Source organism: Rhinolophus ferrumequinum, chromosome 12, assembly GCF_004115265.2.
Source record: "Rhinolophus ferrumequinum isolate MPI-CBG mRhiFer1 chromosome 12, mRhiFer1_v1.p, whole genome shotgun sequence".
Lineage (NCBI taxonomy): Eukaryota > Metazoa > Chordata > Mammalia > Chiroptera > Rhinolophidae > Rhinolophus > Rhinolophus ferrumequinum.
In genome coordinates this window covers 42147477-42163571 of record NC_046295.1, presented here as the reverse complement: position 1 = coordinate 42163571, position 16095 = coordinate 42147477, and the positions used below count along the sequence as shown (strand labels likewise).

The 16095-nt window shown below is 32.4% G+C and overlaps 1 protein-coding gene across 2 annotated transcripts in view; it reads right to left on the bottom strand.

Moving 5' to 3' along the window:
* Positions 1–16095, bottom strand: part of VPS13A (vacuolar protein sorting 13 homolog A) — a 192035-nt gene that overhangs the window by 47806 nt on the left and 128134 nt on the right. For both annotated transcript variants that reach the window (XM_033122388.1, XM_033122387.1), the window contains exons 47-52: positions 12461–12743; positions 10085–10480; positions 9725–9829; positions 9462–9608; positions 5313–5441; positions 4778–4911 (exon numbers count right to left, since the gene is read on the bottom strand). In XM_033122388.1, the coding sequence (XP_032978279.1) occupies positions 4778–4911; positions 5313–5441; positions 9462–9608; positions 9725–9829; positions 10085–10480; positions 12461–12743 (1194 nt within the window). The remainder of the gene's footprint in view (positions 1–4777; positions 4912–5312; positions 5442–9461; positions 9609–9724; positions 9830–10084; positions 10481–12460; positions 12744–16095) is intronic.

Genomic DNA, 16095 nt, shown 5'->3' with positions numbered 1-16095 from the left:
TTTCAAGGCAAATATTTGTCTTACTTAGGAAGTGAAGGTCTTCAGGTGTTTGAAACTACTTTATCAACTTTTGTGTTAATACAAATTAGTTATGGAAGAAAATTATTCAAATTACTTCATCTTTCTATACTAAATTTGAGAGAATTTAATTTAGTTGGTAACCTTTTCCTAAGTATTGGTTTTGGTCTGGCAAAAACATTACAGTTCAATTACTTTTAAAAATCATAAGACATAGGATATAAATCTAAGAAATTCAATCAATTCACAAAATAATTTCCAGAATAAAAAAAAATTGGAGAAGTCACAAAGAAATAATAAAATATAACTTTTTGGAGTTGAAGAAGTTGACTCTCTAGATTAAATGACTTTATTGGGTTTCAGACAAAATAACAATAGAATATTAGTAAAATATTTAAATTTTAAGAATATAAGGGGAAACTGGCCTATAAACCCAGGAAAATCAGTTACCCACAAAGGAATAAAAATAAGACTGGTCTTACACTTTTCTATAATAATAAATGCTAGAAAACAATGTCTACACAATTTTGAGGAAAAAAGGTTATGACTTAACATTTTATATCAAAGTGTCATTACTTTGCAAGAGAAAGATATTTTCAAACAAGCAATAACAAGCATAACATATTATTCACAAATCCTTACTGAAAAACTAATGTAAAGGTTTTTTCCAACCAAGCCAGAGAAGACTCAAAATAAAAACTTAAGAACTGTGATATAGAAATATTAAGCAACTATACCAGCCAAATAGATCAACTTGTTAATATGTTATAAATCAACGCAAATGCAAAACTCGATTAAACATATTTTTGAAAAACTAACCATTTTCTATTAATCTGAGTAAAAAAAAATCCCAAGTTGTATTCATAAGAAGCCAAGAATTTGGAAAGAGAAGATGAAGAAAATGTGCAAGTATTCCATATTTTTCATGGGTAAGTTAGCAAATACTGTTTCACTCTCAAAATTTGAAATGAATCAAAATCTTCAAGAACAAAAAAGAAATTATCTAGGACAGAAACAGAACATCTATTTTCCAACTCATCATTAGAAAAAATAATCCATATTACAAAAATAATATAGCAAGGAATCATAAATTATAAGTATTACAAATGCGTGAAAGATCTTTAGTAAACTATAAACAGATTCTAAGGTTATAAAATTGGCAATAAAATTCTCAACAATAGAGGAGTATTTAATTATAGTGATTCTAAAAGATGGAATATCATTAAAAATTGTTTTTCAAGCAAATTTACATGCTCACAATAGCTACTAAAAACAAGAGATTCAGAAAGATAGCTAGCTAGATAGACAGAATGAGAAAATAGTACAAAAAGAATTGCATCAAAATTTGACAACGTTGGGATTCCAGGAATTAGTGTCCTATTCAGTTTTTCTATAGAATTTAAAAAATTGACAACTACTGTTTTTATACCCAGGAAATAATTAACAACCATATCAACAACAACAAAAAAGCCAAGGGAAGGGAAAGCAGAGGAGAGAAAAACCCTATATTCCTTTTATTTTTCATTAAAAAACTATCAAATACAAATATGTTGATCAGATAAAATAAAAACTAACCATAGTCCTCAGAATGTTAACTGTGTATGTGTGTACATGTCTTAAACTCACAAAAAAAGACAATACTATGAGACAAATGCTTTAATACTCAAAGGCACAATCAAAAACTGGGTGTCTAGATTAAGGTGGTGAGGAAGGGATCACATGGAAGTGGAGCTTTTCTAGAAGAAAGGAGCATCTATAAAGGTAAAAAACGCATGGAAGGCCCTGGAGCATTCAGGGAACAAAGACTTCAGTTGGTCTTAAGTATTAAAAGTTACGGAAGCATAGAAACGTTTTATTTGAAAAGAAATTGAAAGCCACTAAAGAACTTTAAACAGGAGAGACATATGATTATTAGTATTTTTGGAAACCTACCTCTAGCAGTAAATGGAGGATTTACTAAAGAAAGACTAGAGATACAGATCAAAAATCTACTCAAATAGATAAGACATGCTGGGAGCCTGAAATGACAGGAGAAATTAGACAAGTGGAGAAGATTTTTTTGTTCTTTTTTTTTTCCTGCTTCTTTCTTTTTCTATTTTTATTTATTTTGGTGGGTGAGAAGATTTTTTTTTAAAAAAAAGAGTTTAACTAATTGGATAGTATGGTGAGGTGGGAAAAATCTAGGATGCTAGGGTATAGATAGCACTGCCATTCGTGGAGAGAAAGATATGGGGGAGGAGTAGATTTTGCAGCACAAATCACGAAGTCAGCTTGGAATCACTTTAGGTTGCTGTGTGATATTTAGGAGTAGGTAGCAGCCTGAATGACACTCAATAGACATCTACAGTGAAGATTTGGGGATCACTGGCACATAGGACTCTGGATTCAATATTCTTTTAAACCAAAGTTTCAGTTTTTTGATTTAATAACTACTACTTCAAATAATTCTAAACCTAAACACAGTGTTCCTTCTTACAGATTGTAAGACTGCAAATTTTGTAAATTTCCATTCATTGTCATTGTTTTACATTTCAGAATTTCAACACAGCATCACATTCTAGTTACTCCCTTATCCCTTACTTTTTAGTTATAACAATGCAGTAGATAAGATTTCTAAACACTTTACATCTGAATTGTAGTATAAAGAAACCTGCAAGCTCAAGGCTAAAGACTGAAAAGTTGACCCTTAGTCACGCTCAAACAGATGACAGAGAATTAAGCTATGATGCTCTGGTATATAAAGAATAAACTTAGCTCCTATGTATCAGCAATGTTACCAGCTATGTATCACCTTTGAGAGAACTGAGAAAATAGCCACTCAAGTCATTTTATGTAGGTCTTAATTCTGTGAAACCTGGTTGGAAATGATTACTTGAGATACATGGAGTGAAGGGCAAATGAAAAATCATTTCTATTTGTTTTTGTCAGTTTTAATCAATCTACTCTTTTTTTTAATACAGATAAATCATAAAAAAATAAGCTTTCTTCTTTCTTAACATCTTCCACAGATGAGAGAATTGATAGGCAAAGAGGAATTCTAGGAATTTGCTAAGCCCAGCCTCAATGTCTTACTCAATGTCTATTTAATTTAATCAATGATCAGAAGTGTACATTTAACAGAAGAAAAGCTTCAGTGAACTCATCAATATGGGCCCACTGACAAGTGACAGACGAAAACAAACTAAAAAAAGCAAACAAAATAAATTCAAGACAGCCTAGACCAATAAGCACAGGAACAGAAAGTTACATAAACTGTAGTACTAAGACAGGATATCACAGCAAATTGAAACAAATGATGTTAATAGTGGTCCTGAAATATCAAGATTTAAATACAGCCTTTAGAAAAGTTAAAAAATATAGCAGTCCTTTCCCACACACCTCAGCAGGAAGAAGGCATCTATTGTTTGAAAAAAAAAATGAAATTTCAGTATTTATATCATGTTCCTTAAAAATATGAAAATTTTCAAAAATAGACAAAATTCTTATGAAAAACTGATATCTTCCTCACAAGAGTCCACAATGATCAAGCTTTTGCCATATTTGTTTCAGTTCTTCCATTTTTCTTTTTTTGAAGCACTTAAAAGTAAATTAAAAGAAGACATACAAATGGCCAACAGACATATGAGAAGATGCTCATCATCACTAAGCATAAGAGAAATGCAAATCAAAACCAGAATGAGATATCACCTCACACCTGTTAGAAGGGCTATTATCAAAAAAACAAGAAAAGAAACAGTGTTGGCGAGGAGGTAGAGAAAAGAGTAGTCTTGTGAACTGCTGGTAGGAATATAAACTGATGCAGCCACTATGGAAAATTGTATGGAGATTCCTCCAAAACGTAATTCCACTTCTGGATATTTATCACAAAGAAAAACACTAACTCAAAAAGATATATGCAACGCCATGCTCATTGCCGCATTATCTACAATAGCCACGATATACAAAATGTACTATATGTATATATACAATGGAATATTATTAGACCATAAAAAAGAAGGAAAACTTGTAATTTGTGACAACATGGATGGATCTTAGTGGAAGAATGGATATACAAAATGTACTATATGTATATATACAATGGAATATTATTAGACCATAAAAAAGAAGGAAAACTTGTAAGACAACATGGATGGATCTTAGGGGCATTATGCTAAGTGAACTAAGTCACACAGAGAAAGACAACTACCATATTATGTCACTTATATGTGAAATCTAAAAACCAAAAAAGAAAACAAACAAAACCCCAAACATATAATACAGATAACAGATTGATGTTATCAGAGGCAGGGGGTGGGGAGTAGGTCAAAAGGTACAAGTTTGAAGTTATAAAATAAATAAGTCATGGGGATGTAATATACAGCATGGTGATTATAGTTAATACTATGTTGTGATTTTTGCTAAGAGAGTAAATCTTAAAAGTTCTCATCACAAAAAAAAAGTATTATGTATGGTGATGGATGGCAACTAGAATTACAATAGCAATCAGTTTGCAATATATACAAATATCAAATAATTGTGTTGTACATCTGAAACTAATATGTTATATGTCAAGTATATTGCAATTAAAAGAGTATAGATATCAAGTCAGTTTTATCCCTACATACTTCAGTATACATTTTTAAAAATGAGAACACTGTTTTTCATAGCCACAATGCCATCATTCGTATTTATGTCCTTAAAAAATCACCATAAAGTCAATGTCTCATCATCTAGACTTTGCTCAAATCAAGGGATACTGTATTTGTTACAGTCTTCTCACCTTTGCTTGTATTCAACAATGTCATTCTTAGTATGATTTATTAACAGGAATGTAGCTGCTCCATCATGATAATCTGAAAATGTAATAACTGTAGAATGCTCAGCCAAATTAACTACTGCTATAATACCTCCAAGCTAGAAAAAAAGAAAAGAAAAATATATTCTCTAATGTGATCATTTTACAAAGAATATTAACTAATGACATTTAATAATGAAATTATTCATAACATAATATTCTTTGATGATTTAGAATGCAACTCAGGATTTTATACTGCATGTCTGGGAAACCATGTTCTCTATAGTATACAGGTGGGTCAAATTCCAGATGTGGTATAGAGTAGGCACTCCAACTAACTTTTTATATAACAAATTGCTTTATGTCTGTTTCCTTTTAGTATTTCCCTTTACACAAAGAAATATTTGCTCATTTTTGGTGAAAGAAAAAAAAATCTTATAAGAGATAATTATTTGATACAATAAAATAAAATTCTAGTTAAGTAATACTATCTTCTCTAAACACACAAAAAATTATTTACCTCATTATCCAGACGCAATAACATACAATTTTCTTGCTTGTTAAAATGTATCTTTTGTGGAGGGCCTTTACTTCCTTCAACTTGAATAAGAAGTTTATTCGAAGCATCCTCAGGCCAAAATGGAATACACTAAAACATATATTACATATATTTATTAAATAAACAACAGATTGTATGATAAAGACTTTCATCATTTTAATAAACCCACCAGAGTAGATTGAAAATAAACTTAAAATAAGTCTCTTTCAACGTTGCTCTGGTTATTGGGTTGCTTATCTAAACAAATATAAACTGTCACATTAGAGAGATTTTAATGGGGTCCAGATATAGAGACGGGTTAAAAAATTAGCAAGTAAGCTGAGCCCAGAGCTAGGAAGCAAGTGATCAGTTTAAAACAAGGGTATGTTCAGTTACTGAAAATCATAACCAGGTTGTGGGCATCATCTGGTAATTAAGCAGCAAAGTACATACAAATGTCAAGTCAGGATATGTATTAAATCCAGAGTCATGAAGTCAAATAAGAGTAAAAGTAAAAGAATTATCCAAAATTCAGAGTAAGAAATAGGCTCAAAATCTTAAGAAACAACCTGGACATCAATAAACTGGGAACCAAACAAAAAGAATAGGAGACAGTCAATATACCTAGAAAAAAAACTGGACAACAGGAGCTAGAAAAAAAAGTAAAGCGCTAAAAGAAAAGGAATGGAGAAGCAAACTTGTCCGGAAGCTATTATGTAAACTGTGTCTCAGTGTGCTAGGGCCCATCAGACTGGTGGCTTTGCGTATTTCAGTGAGACTGTTCATGTGTGATACCTACCACCATTTGACCCTAGAGTCAAGTACCTTAGTTGTTCAAGTCAGTTTTATTCAACCATAAAAGGTATTTAATGGGACTAGACATGGGACATGGTTAAGGCTGTGAGAGGCTTAGAAGGTTCCCACTCAGGACTTCTTGCAATCTCTCAGGAACGTACCTGGAAGAGTCAAAAGAGCACTAATCCAACTATATTTCTCATGAGTAACTGAGAAGACTAAAAATGATGTGCTCTCTGAATATCCACAAGCCTGCTGTTTGCTAGTAGCCTTGCCTTAAAAATGTATATTTTTATGTTTAGTAATATATGCTGTATCTTTTTAAAGTATATGTGCTCCACCTCTTGAGACTAGAGAAAGTACGAACGTACTTGTCTTTTGTAGTGGAAAACAGAGACATAGATAATTTTAACAAATCTATATAGGTAATAATCATGAGTAGGCATCTTAAAGTTGGCCACTATAAGCAAAAATTAAAATGTAAAAATTTAAACTAGCTAAAGTTATCTCAAGAAAAGCTGAAATTGAAAATAAAGGAAACAGAAAGTAAAATAAATTGTTATGCAGTTGTAATTATAATTAACATAAACTAACCGTTGAAAGATAGCTCTGGATTAGGTTTTTTAAAAAGATAAGATCCAACAATGTTATCTGCAATTGACAAATAAACCTAGATATAGAACTGTTGTAAATAAAAGTATGGAAAAAATATACCTAGGAAATATATAAAGCAAAACAAAGCTGGAGTTGTAATCTTTGTATTTAGATATACAGAGAGCTCTACATCTAACAAACCAAGATAGATTTAATGAGCACACATGGAAGGAACATTTGCAAAACTAAGTCATATATTCAGTCAATAAATATTTGTTGAGATCCTACTATGTTTAATCACTATTCAAAACCCTCCTCCAGCTTTCCATTTCACTCAGAGCAAAAGCTAAAATCCTTGCAATGACTCAGAATGTTTCGCGTGATTACCCTTCATCAGTTACACCTTGTTCTCCACTACTTTTCCCTCTTTCACTAATATTGGCCTCTTTTGCTATCCCTCAAACATGCCAAATATTCTCCCACTTTAGGGCACCTGCCTGGTTGATCCTTCTGTTTCTAAGTATATTTCCATATATCTGCTCTGCTGAGTACAACTCCTGTCTAAAAAGCCATGTGTAATTTTTCAGATCAGACCAGCGATTTTACCTGGCAGGCCTCACAGGGAAAAGCTTTCCTCCCCATCCCAGACTAGGTGCACAGCCAGCGCATTGCAGTCTCAAGGACTCGGCTCCCACCTCCAGCTGTGCTTTTACACATATCATCAGCATTCCTACCTCATGCACCTTCATTCAGAGGCCTCCTTATCAGGGCCCTTGGCAGAGGCTTTCCTGAGGAACCTCTGCAAAACTTCTTAATCAAGGAGAGAGGGGGGTATCTTGAATATACTTATTCTCTACTCTGACTCACTGCTCAGTACTTTTCCATTCTAGCCCTCCCCTTTATTCTGCCCCATCCTCCAGGTCCATAAAACTGTAAGAGCCTTTTGTTCAGGGCTCCCGACAGTGACATAACCCCCATGTCTGTACTGATCCACCTGATCCCTGATCAGTGCTGTTCCATAGGAATAATGGAACGGGGGAGTAGGTGCTTTCTCCAGTTTAGCTTCTTGCTTATACTTTCCCAGTAAGGGATTAAAGGTTTTACTGTTACATTCATTTTGGCTTGTTGTCCTATTTAGCTACTCCAACACCTGGCAGCTCAGCTCCAGCTCAGCTGAGCTCCTCACAATTGCTACGGCTCACATTTCCTCCAACTGTGTTCAAATATAACCTCAATGAGTCCTATCCATGACTACCTTCCGTAAAATTATAGCTCACCCTTTGCTTGTTAGAAATCTTAGAATCTCTTTGCCTTATTCCCTTTTCCCCATTAGACATGTCACCTTTAAACACTATATATTTTCCTAATTGATTATGGTGTTATTAATTTAATGTTTCTCTTCCATTCCACTGAAATATAAACTACATGAGGCCAGGGACTTGGTGGTCTTGTTAACAGATGTATCGCAAGGCATATAAGAAGTACACAAAAAATATTTGCTGAAAAAAATGAATTAACAGGCAGACTTGAAAAGGGGGGAACTTCTGGAAACAGAAATATAATTACTCAAACTCAGTTGAAGCTAAATAGCAGTTTAGACATAGTAAAAATTTATCAAAAATATATGTGTAGAATTTATGCAGAATGTAGCAGTTATAAAGATGGAAAATGTAAAATAGGTATTAGGAGACATGGAAGATAGAATATAAAAATCTACAATATGTCTGACTGAAGGCCCAGAGGGAGAAAATGGAAGACTGGAGAGACAATATTAAAGAGATTTATAGCTGCAAATTTTACAGAAAGTGTGAATATATTAATCCACAGATCTAGCAGTAAGGCATATCAAGCTTGATTATAAAAAAGGAACCCACATGTACATAAATAGTATGACTACAGAACATCAAGGAAAATGAGAAGACTGTGAAGGCAGCTAAGAAAAGAAAGCATGCCTCCAAAGAAATAACAGAATCACAACAGAATTTTCAACTAAAATCGGAAGTAAAATCTATAATGTGTTGAGAAAAAAAGAATTTATTACCAAGAAAAATTATCATAAAAGATAACAATAAAAACTTTTATGGATAAACACAGACTGATAGCATTTTCCTCCAAAGCCAGATCTAAAGGAAATTCTAAAGGATGTATTAATACATCAAGAATAATGATCCCAGAAGGATGGCTTAAAAGCAAGAAGGAATAATGAATAAAAATAACAAACACTTCTCTTATAATCTAACATATGTAGAATAAAATTTCTTCAAAAGTAAAATATTGTGTCAACCTTAGGCAGTCCTTCAAAAAGCTCTTATCCAGAAGTCTAACAGCTAAAGATGGAGTAGAACAAGCATCTCACTCTTAAGTCACTACTGCCTACTTAAAATAACTGGCTAAATGTACATATTAAGGCATTCCTGACAGTTTCCCGGAGAGAATAAATCATTTCCTTCTCTTTCCTGCATTTATTCCCTATCTAGTCTTCTACTGTTATAGGTGACTACATTTGGCTAGTAATTGTTAAATGTCTACACCCCTCATCGAGCAATGTACTCCTAGATGGCAAGGTTCGGTTTTTAATAATTAAGTATCTAGAGCTTAGTACAAATAATCAGTAAATGTTGATGGAACTGAAACAAAATGTGGGGGTGGGGGTAAAGAGTTAAAACATTAGTGATTTCAGTTATCTAACATCAAGAAAAATGAAAATCCAAAGAGGTACATTATTGAAATTTATCTACCCACCTGCTCCAAATCAAGGGAGAGCCATTTATTATTTTTCTCTTCAGCCACTGATATACGATATTTGCTTTTGTTTTCAATCATATAAAAAGGGGTAAATGTTACAATTCTGGTAATGTTAAAACTGCTGAGGTCAATAGTGACACCAACCTAAGGAAAAATATATTAACATATCAAAAACTTACATTATCATAACATCCTTATAAAAATTCAGTGGTTAATAAACATAGTTTAAAAGTTTTTTGATGGGCACAGAATGAACTCACTTGATATTCCAATGTCAGGCCTTTACATTTAACAGCTCCATGACTACCAACAGTATCAATTGAAAATTGATCTGACAATTCACTGTCAGTTACCATAAGTTGAACCTAGGAAAAAAATATTTCAAATATATTATAATGTAGGTACCTTTAGAAATTCCTACCCAATTTGATATATTTTTTGCTTTATAGCATAACTAATATTAGACTGTTAATGCATTAAACCTTTCCAATACTAAACTCTAATCTTTTTAACCTTAAACATTTAACAAATGTTATTTTTGTTTCATATTTTATTCTTCAAAATTCTAAAATCTAAAAAGGAGTGATAAACAATAATGAAATTTGAAAAAAACTACATACCTTATTGTTATTAAAAAAGTGCTTTGGCTGAAAAGAAAAGAGAACTGGCTTTTTATAATCAGGAGGATGCTTTCGATGAATTCCATCTGCTTTATATTGTAACATTCGACCAGTTTTATTGACCATCCAATAAGGACTATGAAATGCTATAACTGCTTGGCCAGGATTGTAAGTCATATGGATAGCAATATCTAAATCAGTCTTTTCTATTTCTGTAACGCAGGTGAAATTGATGAAACTAATATCCTGTTGATTAGGTTTTAGATGATATTCACTTTTCCAATCATGATTTAGATAGTCAAGTAATTTTAAATGTAGCTTGGCTTTATCCACTTGTACAGTATAAATCTGAGCTGAATGTCCTTCATTTAGAGTAAAAACTCTATGTTCAATCCCCTGTAATAAAAAAAAAATAGCAATTTTTTTAATGTTTCAGAATATGCCAAAAAATTATATTTAATTCCACATGCTATACAGAATGCTTTTGCAATATACTTGTTAAAGTAAGTTAGAAGACTTACGAGCATATTCAAGTTCTAACTCTGCCATCTATGCAAACTTTTTAAAATGAGTTGAGATTTGAGTTATCGTATTTGTAACATGGTCTAAATGATCAACTTCAAAGGACAAGTGTGAGGATAAAACTAAATTAACAATGCGAAACTCTGCTGGAACTAATAAATGTTACAAAACACTACAGTTAGTAAAATATTTTTAAAAATCTTATAGTGATGTTAGTTTTGAAAAAAATGGAAAATATATGAGAATTGATGGTAATCCAAATAAGCAATCCCTACTAACTCCCATTCTGTATTTTTAACAATCCCTCATCACCCATTTCCAATAATCGTTTATAGCACTGCGTCCTCTGTATCTCTCAAAGCTGTTCATTTCTCTCCACCCACATTTCCCTGTCTTGGTTGATATGTCACTGTGACCTCTCACTTTAAGAGTCTCCTAACTGTTCTTATTTTCTCTAACCTCTTCTCAATACTACAGCTAATCTGTCTTTCTAAAAACTGATCATGTCCTTTGGAATCTAGCAAACAGAATGTGATCCCTAAAAGTATCAAATTAAAAGTTCTATGAGAATGGAACATATATAGATAGTACATCTGGTATCTCACCAGTTTTCCAGCATCTCTAACATGGTTCCTTCCTCTTGTTATAGCATAGGTATCTCTTCATCTTAAGATTTTAAATTACTTAAAGCAAAAATAACTTATTGATACCTGACATGTTAATATTCCACAAAATAATGTAGTAGTGGTGATGGTGTTAGAGGTAAAGAAATGGCATCCATGTGCCTGTCACGCACTGTGCTAAGTCCTTTACATAACACTATCTAATTTGATTTTCCCCATATCCCAATCATGCAAGTTTTATTACTATTCACATTTTACAGATGAGGTCAAATGATTTAGAAAGATAATATAACTTGCCTAAAGACATACAGCTAGTAGGTGAAGGAGCTAGGATTAAATCTCAAATCTGACAGCAAAGTGCAAATTCTTAACCACTATATCTGCCAATCGTAAGGAAAAACAGATATTCTTAAATCAAAGATATGTTAATTTCACTCACCCAAAAAAATCTATCAGAGAAGTATAAACATATAGTAAATCCCAATAACTAATAATTAATAGACTGTCATAAAAATAACAGACTAAATGAAGAACTCTTTCTTATATTTGACGAGCATGGCAAATGGAATATTAAAAGCTTAAGATAGAGAGATTCCTGTTATAACAGGAAGGAAGCAGACATAATTTATTAAAACACTGTATTTAAAAGAAAAAGCATCTTTATAGGACATGAAACCCTTTTAGAGAACTAGCATGAGGATAATATAATGTAGCAGGGTTTTTTTCCCATTTAAGTTTAGTACTTCAATATTATTTTAATACTAAGTCTTACACTTATTTCAAAAGTTGATATCCATCTTTTTAATATCTGATACATGAAATATACAGGCACAGAAAAGTTTGAAAAATATATATTCTAAAACTGAAATATTTTTATCTGTAGTGCTACTACCTTCAAAGACAATTCTTGTTATCTCTATTTTCTAAATTTTCTAAAAGGAATATATATTACCTTCATAAATTATTTTTAAAATGACATCACATTTGTGTGTAATTTATATTCAACTCAGTAACCAGATTTATAAGGTAAATCAGTGGAAAATATTTTTTTAAATCCTCTTTTTATACAACGTGATTGAAACATTTCTTTTCTATTTGAAGTATTACCCATCACTAGTACTGTACTTTTTATTAGAACGTTTATTAGAACTTTTCTTCTATTGTTCATAATTTTAAATAACTAAAGCTATAAAACCAAAGACATAAAAACATTAAAAAAAATCTAGAATACCTCTATATAATAAGCAATTTTGTAAGGAAGAAGATTTCGGAGTAGGATAGGTGGCCACAAATGCATTATGTATGGTAAGTCCCAACCATCTTCTGAATATACTGACAGAGATGTCAAGTTATCTTTTTCTGGGACAACATTAATGATAAATGGTTTCTTGGAAGGGTTTATAGGTCTACATTTCCTTTTTAGAAAAGTGCCGTCATTTTTTATAATTTCTTCAAAGTCAATTCCTTCACACATTTGATAGTCCTCGCCTTCTGGCTTCAGAGAAAGGAGTGATCTGCACAAAAGATTAAACAATATGCTTAATCTTGGTTACAGCTTAAAACAATGAGATTACCTCTGCACAAAAGATTAAACAATATGCTTAATCTTGGTTACAGCTTAAAACAATGAGATTACCTCTCTCCATACTATTGTAATACATTTTTTAAAACTTAAAGTTTATTGTGGTAACAACTGTTAGCAAAGTTACATAGATTTCAGGTATACGATTCTGTAACACATCATCTACATATCACATTGTGTGTTCACCACCCAGAGTCAGTTCTCTTTCCATCAGCATATATTTGATCCCCTTTACCCTCATCTACCACCCCCGTCACCCCTTATCCTCTGGTAACCACTAAACTATTGTCTGTGTCTACGAGTTTTGTTTCTTCATTGGTTTTTCTTGTTCTTTTGTTGTTTTCAGTTCATATGCCACATATCAGTGAAATCATATGGTTCTCGACTTTTTGTCTGACTTATTTCGCTTAGCATTATAATCTCAAGATCCATCCATGAGCAAATGGCACTATTTCATCTTTTCTTATGGCAGAGTAGTATTCCATTGTGTATATATACCACAATACATTTTTATATTTTCACACTCTTCTTAGAGATAGGTAAGATAGATATTTTCATGTTAACATTCTGGAAACTAATCAATTTATGTGGCTCTTAAGAGAACATTTTTCTTACAAACGTACTGTTTTAAATGTACATTTACAATTTAACTATGTATGGTGTTATATAGGTACCAGACTTATCGGGATGATCACTTCATAAAGTATATAAATATCTAATCATTAAGTTGCACACTGAAACTAATATAATAGTCTATGTCAACTGTAATTGAAAAATAAATTGAAAAAAGTGTGTTTACAAGATAATTTGTTTCTTACATTAAATACATAATGCTGTAGGTCATATATGCAAAGCAAATATATACTATTATCTGTGACTTGTACATTTAACTAAAGAATGTTGGCTTTCCTGGATATGTGGTCCTAATAGGAAGAACATGTCACAACCGAGTTCATGAACTTAGTATTTCTATTGAAAAAATCAATCACTAGCTTTTCAAGATTAATGAAATGAAAGCTATCAATAGATACATTATTGAAACGTTGGGCACAGTTGCAGAAGTGGCTGCAAGAATGTAGTGTCAAAATCACTAGGCATCATATACAATTAATCCATGTATTTAAATACCACATTCTTTGTTTACATTTCAACTAGATTTTAGGTTTAATAATTTTTTAAACCTAAGCTATATAAACACTTAAGAAATATTTTTATACTTGTAAAACTAAAGAATAATTGTGACTCTATCCCTTTCAGATGAACAACTGTCAATAATATCTCCATCCCTGATTATTTTCCTAAGCTCTAGTCCTAAAATCGTAAATATCTACTATATAATTCTGTAACGATGTCTGATAGTACCTTAAATTTGCTATATTGAACTCTGAACCATTCATACCCACTTCTTTGTGTGTCCTTTTCAAGGAAATTCCAGTTACTGGCACTATGGACTATGAAATATTAGTTTTCCTTCTCTCCTGACACACACACAAATAAAGTGATCTGTCAAATCAGTTATAAGATTTAGTCCATTCTAATTCTACATTCTCTCTGTAATTTTCATTCTTCTAATACTTAAAAATAAAAAGTTAATTTTCTCTAAATTAAACTAATGCCGATACACTCACCCAGATTATCAAAATATTTACTGGACCCATTATTTACTAAAGGGCAAACTGAAAATGAACAAGCAAGGAAGTCATTCTTGACTCTTCAAAAGTTCCCAATCAGGTAGGTAATGGAATGCTAAAAGATAACTACTGCAGTCTGATATGTGCCAAAAAACAGATATACACAACAGACTGAGGGCATGAAAGTACGGTTAACTCTTTCTTTGGCTGCAGAGTGTTTTGCAGAAGTGACAATTTTCCCAACAAGCTTTCTTCTAAAGAAAAGACTTGAATTAGAAAAATATTCAACGTTAAGGTAAAATTTAAGAAATTAATGAGAAAACAGGAAAGAAAGATGATTAATGGCAAGAGGTTCTGGATGAGAAGAGCTGATAGAGTGAATGGTCTTGAAACAGAACACCAAACGTTCTGAGAGAAAGGAAGAAACAGGTGACATTAAAATATGAAGATAAAAACTATATAAAAGGGGGCAAAAAAGTGAGGGAGTAACAACCTCAGTGTGAACTTACATTATCTTTCAAATTTCACCTTCCAATATGGACACTACATACACTCCAATCGAATCACATCTATTCTTTACAGACCGATACAAACCCTGTGTTTTCATGCCTCCTCATTTTGTTCATGCAATTCCTTGCACTTAAGAATGCCCTTCCCCGCTAATTTCCACATTACTATATTTCACCTATAATTCATGTAACTTGCCCAGGAGTCAATCATTAATCGCTTCTTTGTTTTCCAGTTTTTTTGCCGCGATAACTCTGTAATTCTACAACCTACTGTTTTCTAAGTTTTGTATTTACATAATAAATATATCAATCTCCCACGGGGTATAGCCTGGCCAATTCATCCTGGTATCCTACAGTAGTAACTTACACACAACAAAAACGTGATAAACATTTGTCACATGAAGTAAATTTAAGAATCAGTAAATTCTGTAGGTAAAAATAGCTCTTTGTTAATTTAAGACCTCATAGCTTTACAAAAAAATTTTTTTCTACCCCCATGCTCTTTGCTTATATTAATGATCGCTAAGCACGTACGAGTATACACATATTATTGGTTCTTAAATCATTTCATCATCACCAAAGCAAAGGGTGAGAGAGGCTCTCAGCTAGTGAACACACCCACACACACTCGGATTACTCCTGAAGTAGAGGTGGCTGCCATGAGTGCAGTGCAGACCTGTGTGAAGTACTAAGCAGGGAGGCACCATTCACAAAAGCTGCAGTGTGAATGGACCCTCTGGAGGTGCATAGTGCAGTGACCCTCAGTGCTTCCAAGTACCAGGATTTGAATCCCTGTTTGTGTAATTCGACAGTTTGTGCTTCACTTTGGTTAAGATCATCCAATCAATCCCTCTTGTCCTATATATGTGTTGTTAAAGGATAAATTTCAAAAGTGGGTAAAATCATGATTTCGATATAGATATAAAAAGAATAAGTGTTAAAGATTTTCTTTTAACTCAATTAAACAGAGGGAACTGGTAAGATGTTACAGCTAATCAAAGAGAACATCCTTAAAACAGACACATTTATAAATCAGGAATACTGAAATGAATGTGCAAATGAAAGCAGAGCCGGCTTTTCCACAGCAGAAGGGAGTCAATTGAACCTCCCAGAATATGAAGTATACCTACATCTAAAAACTGAA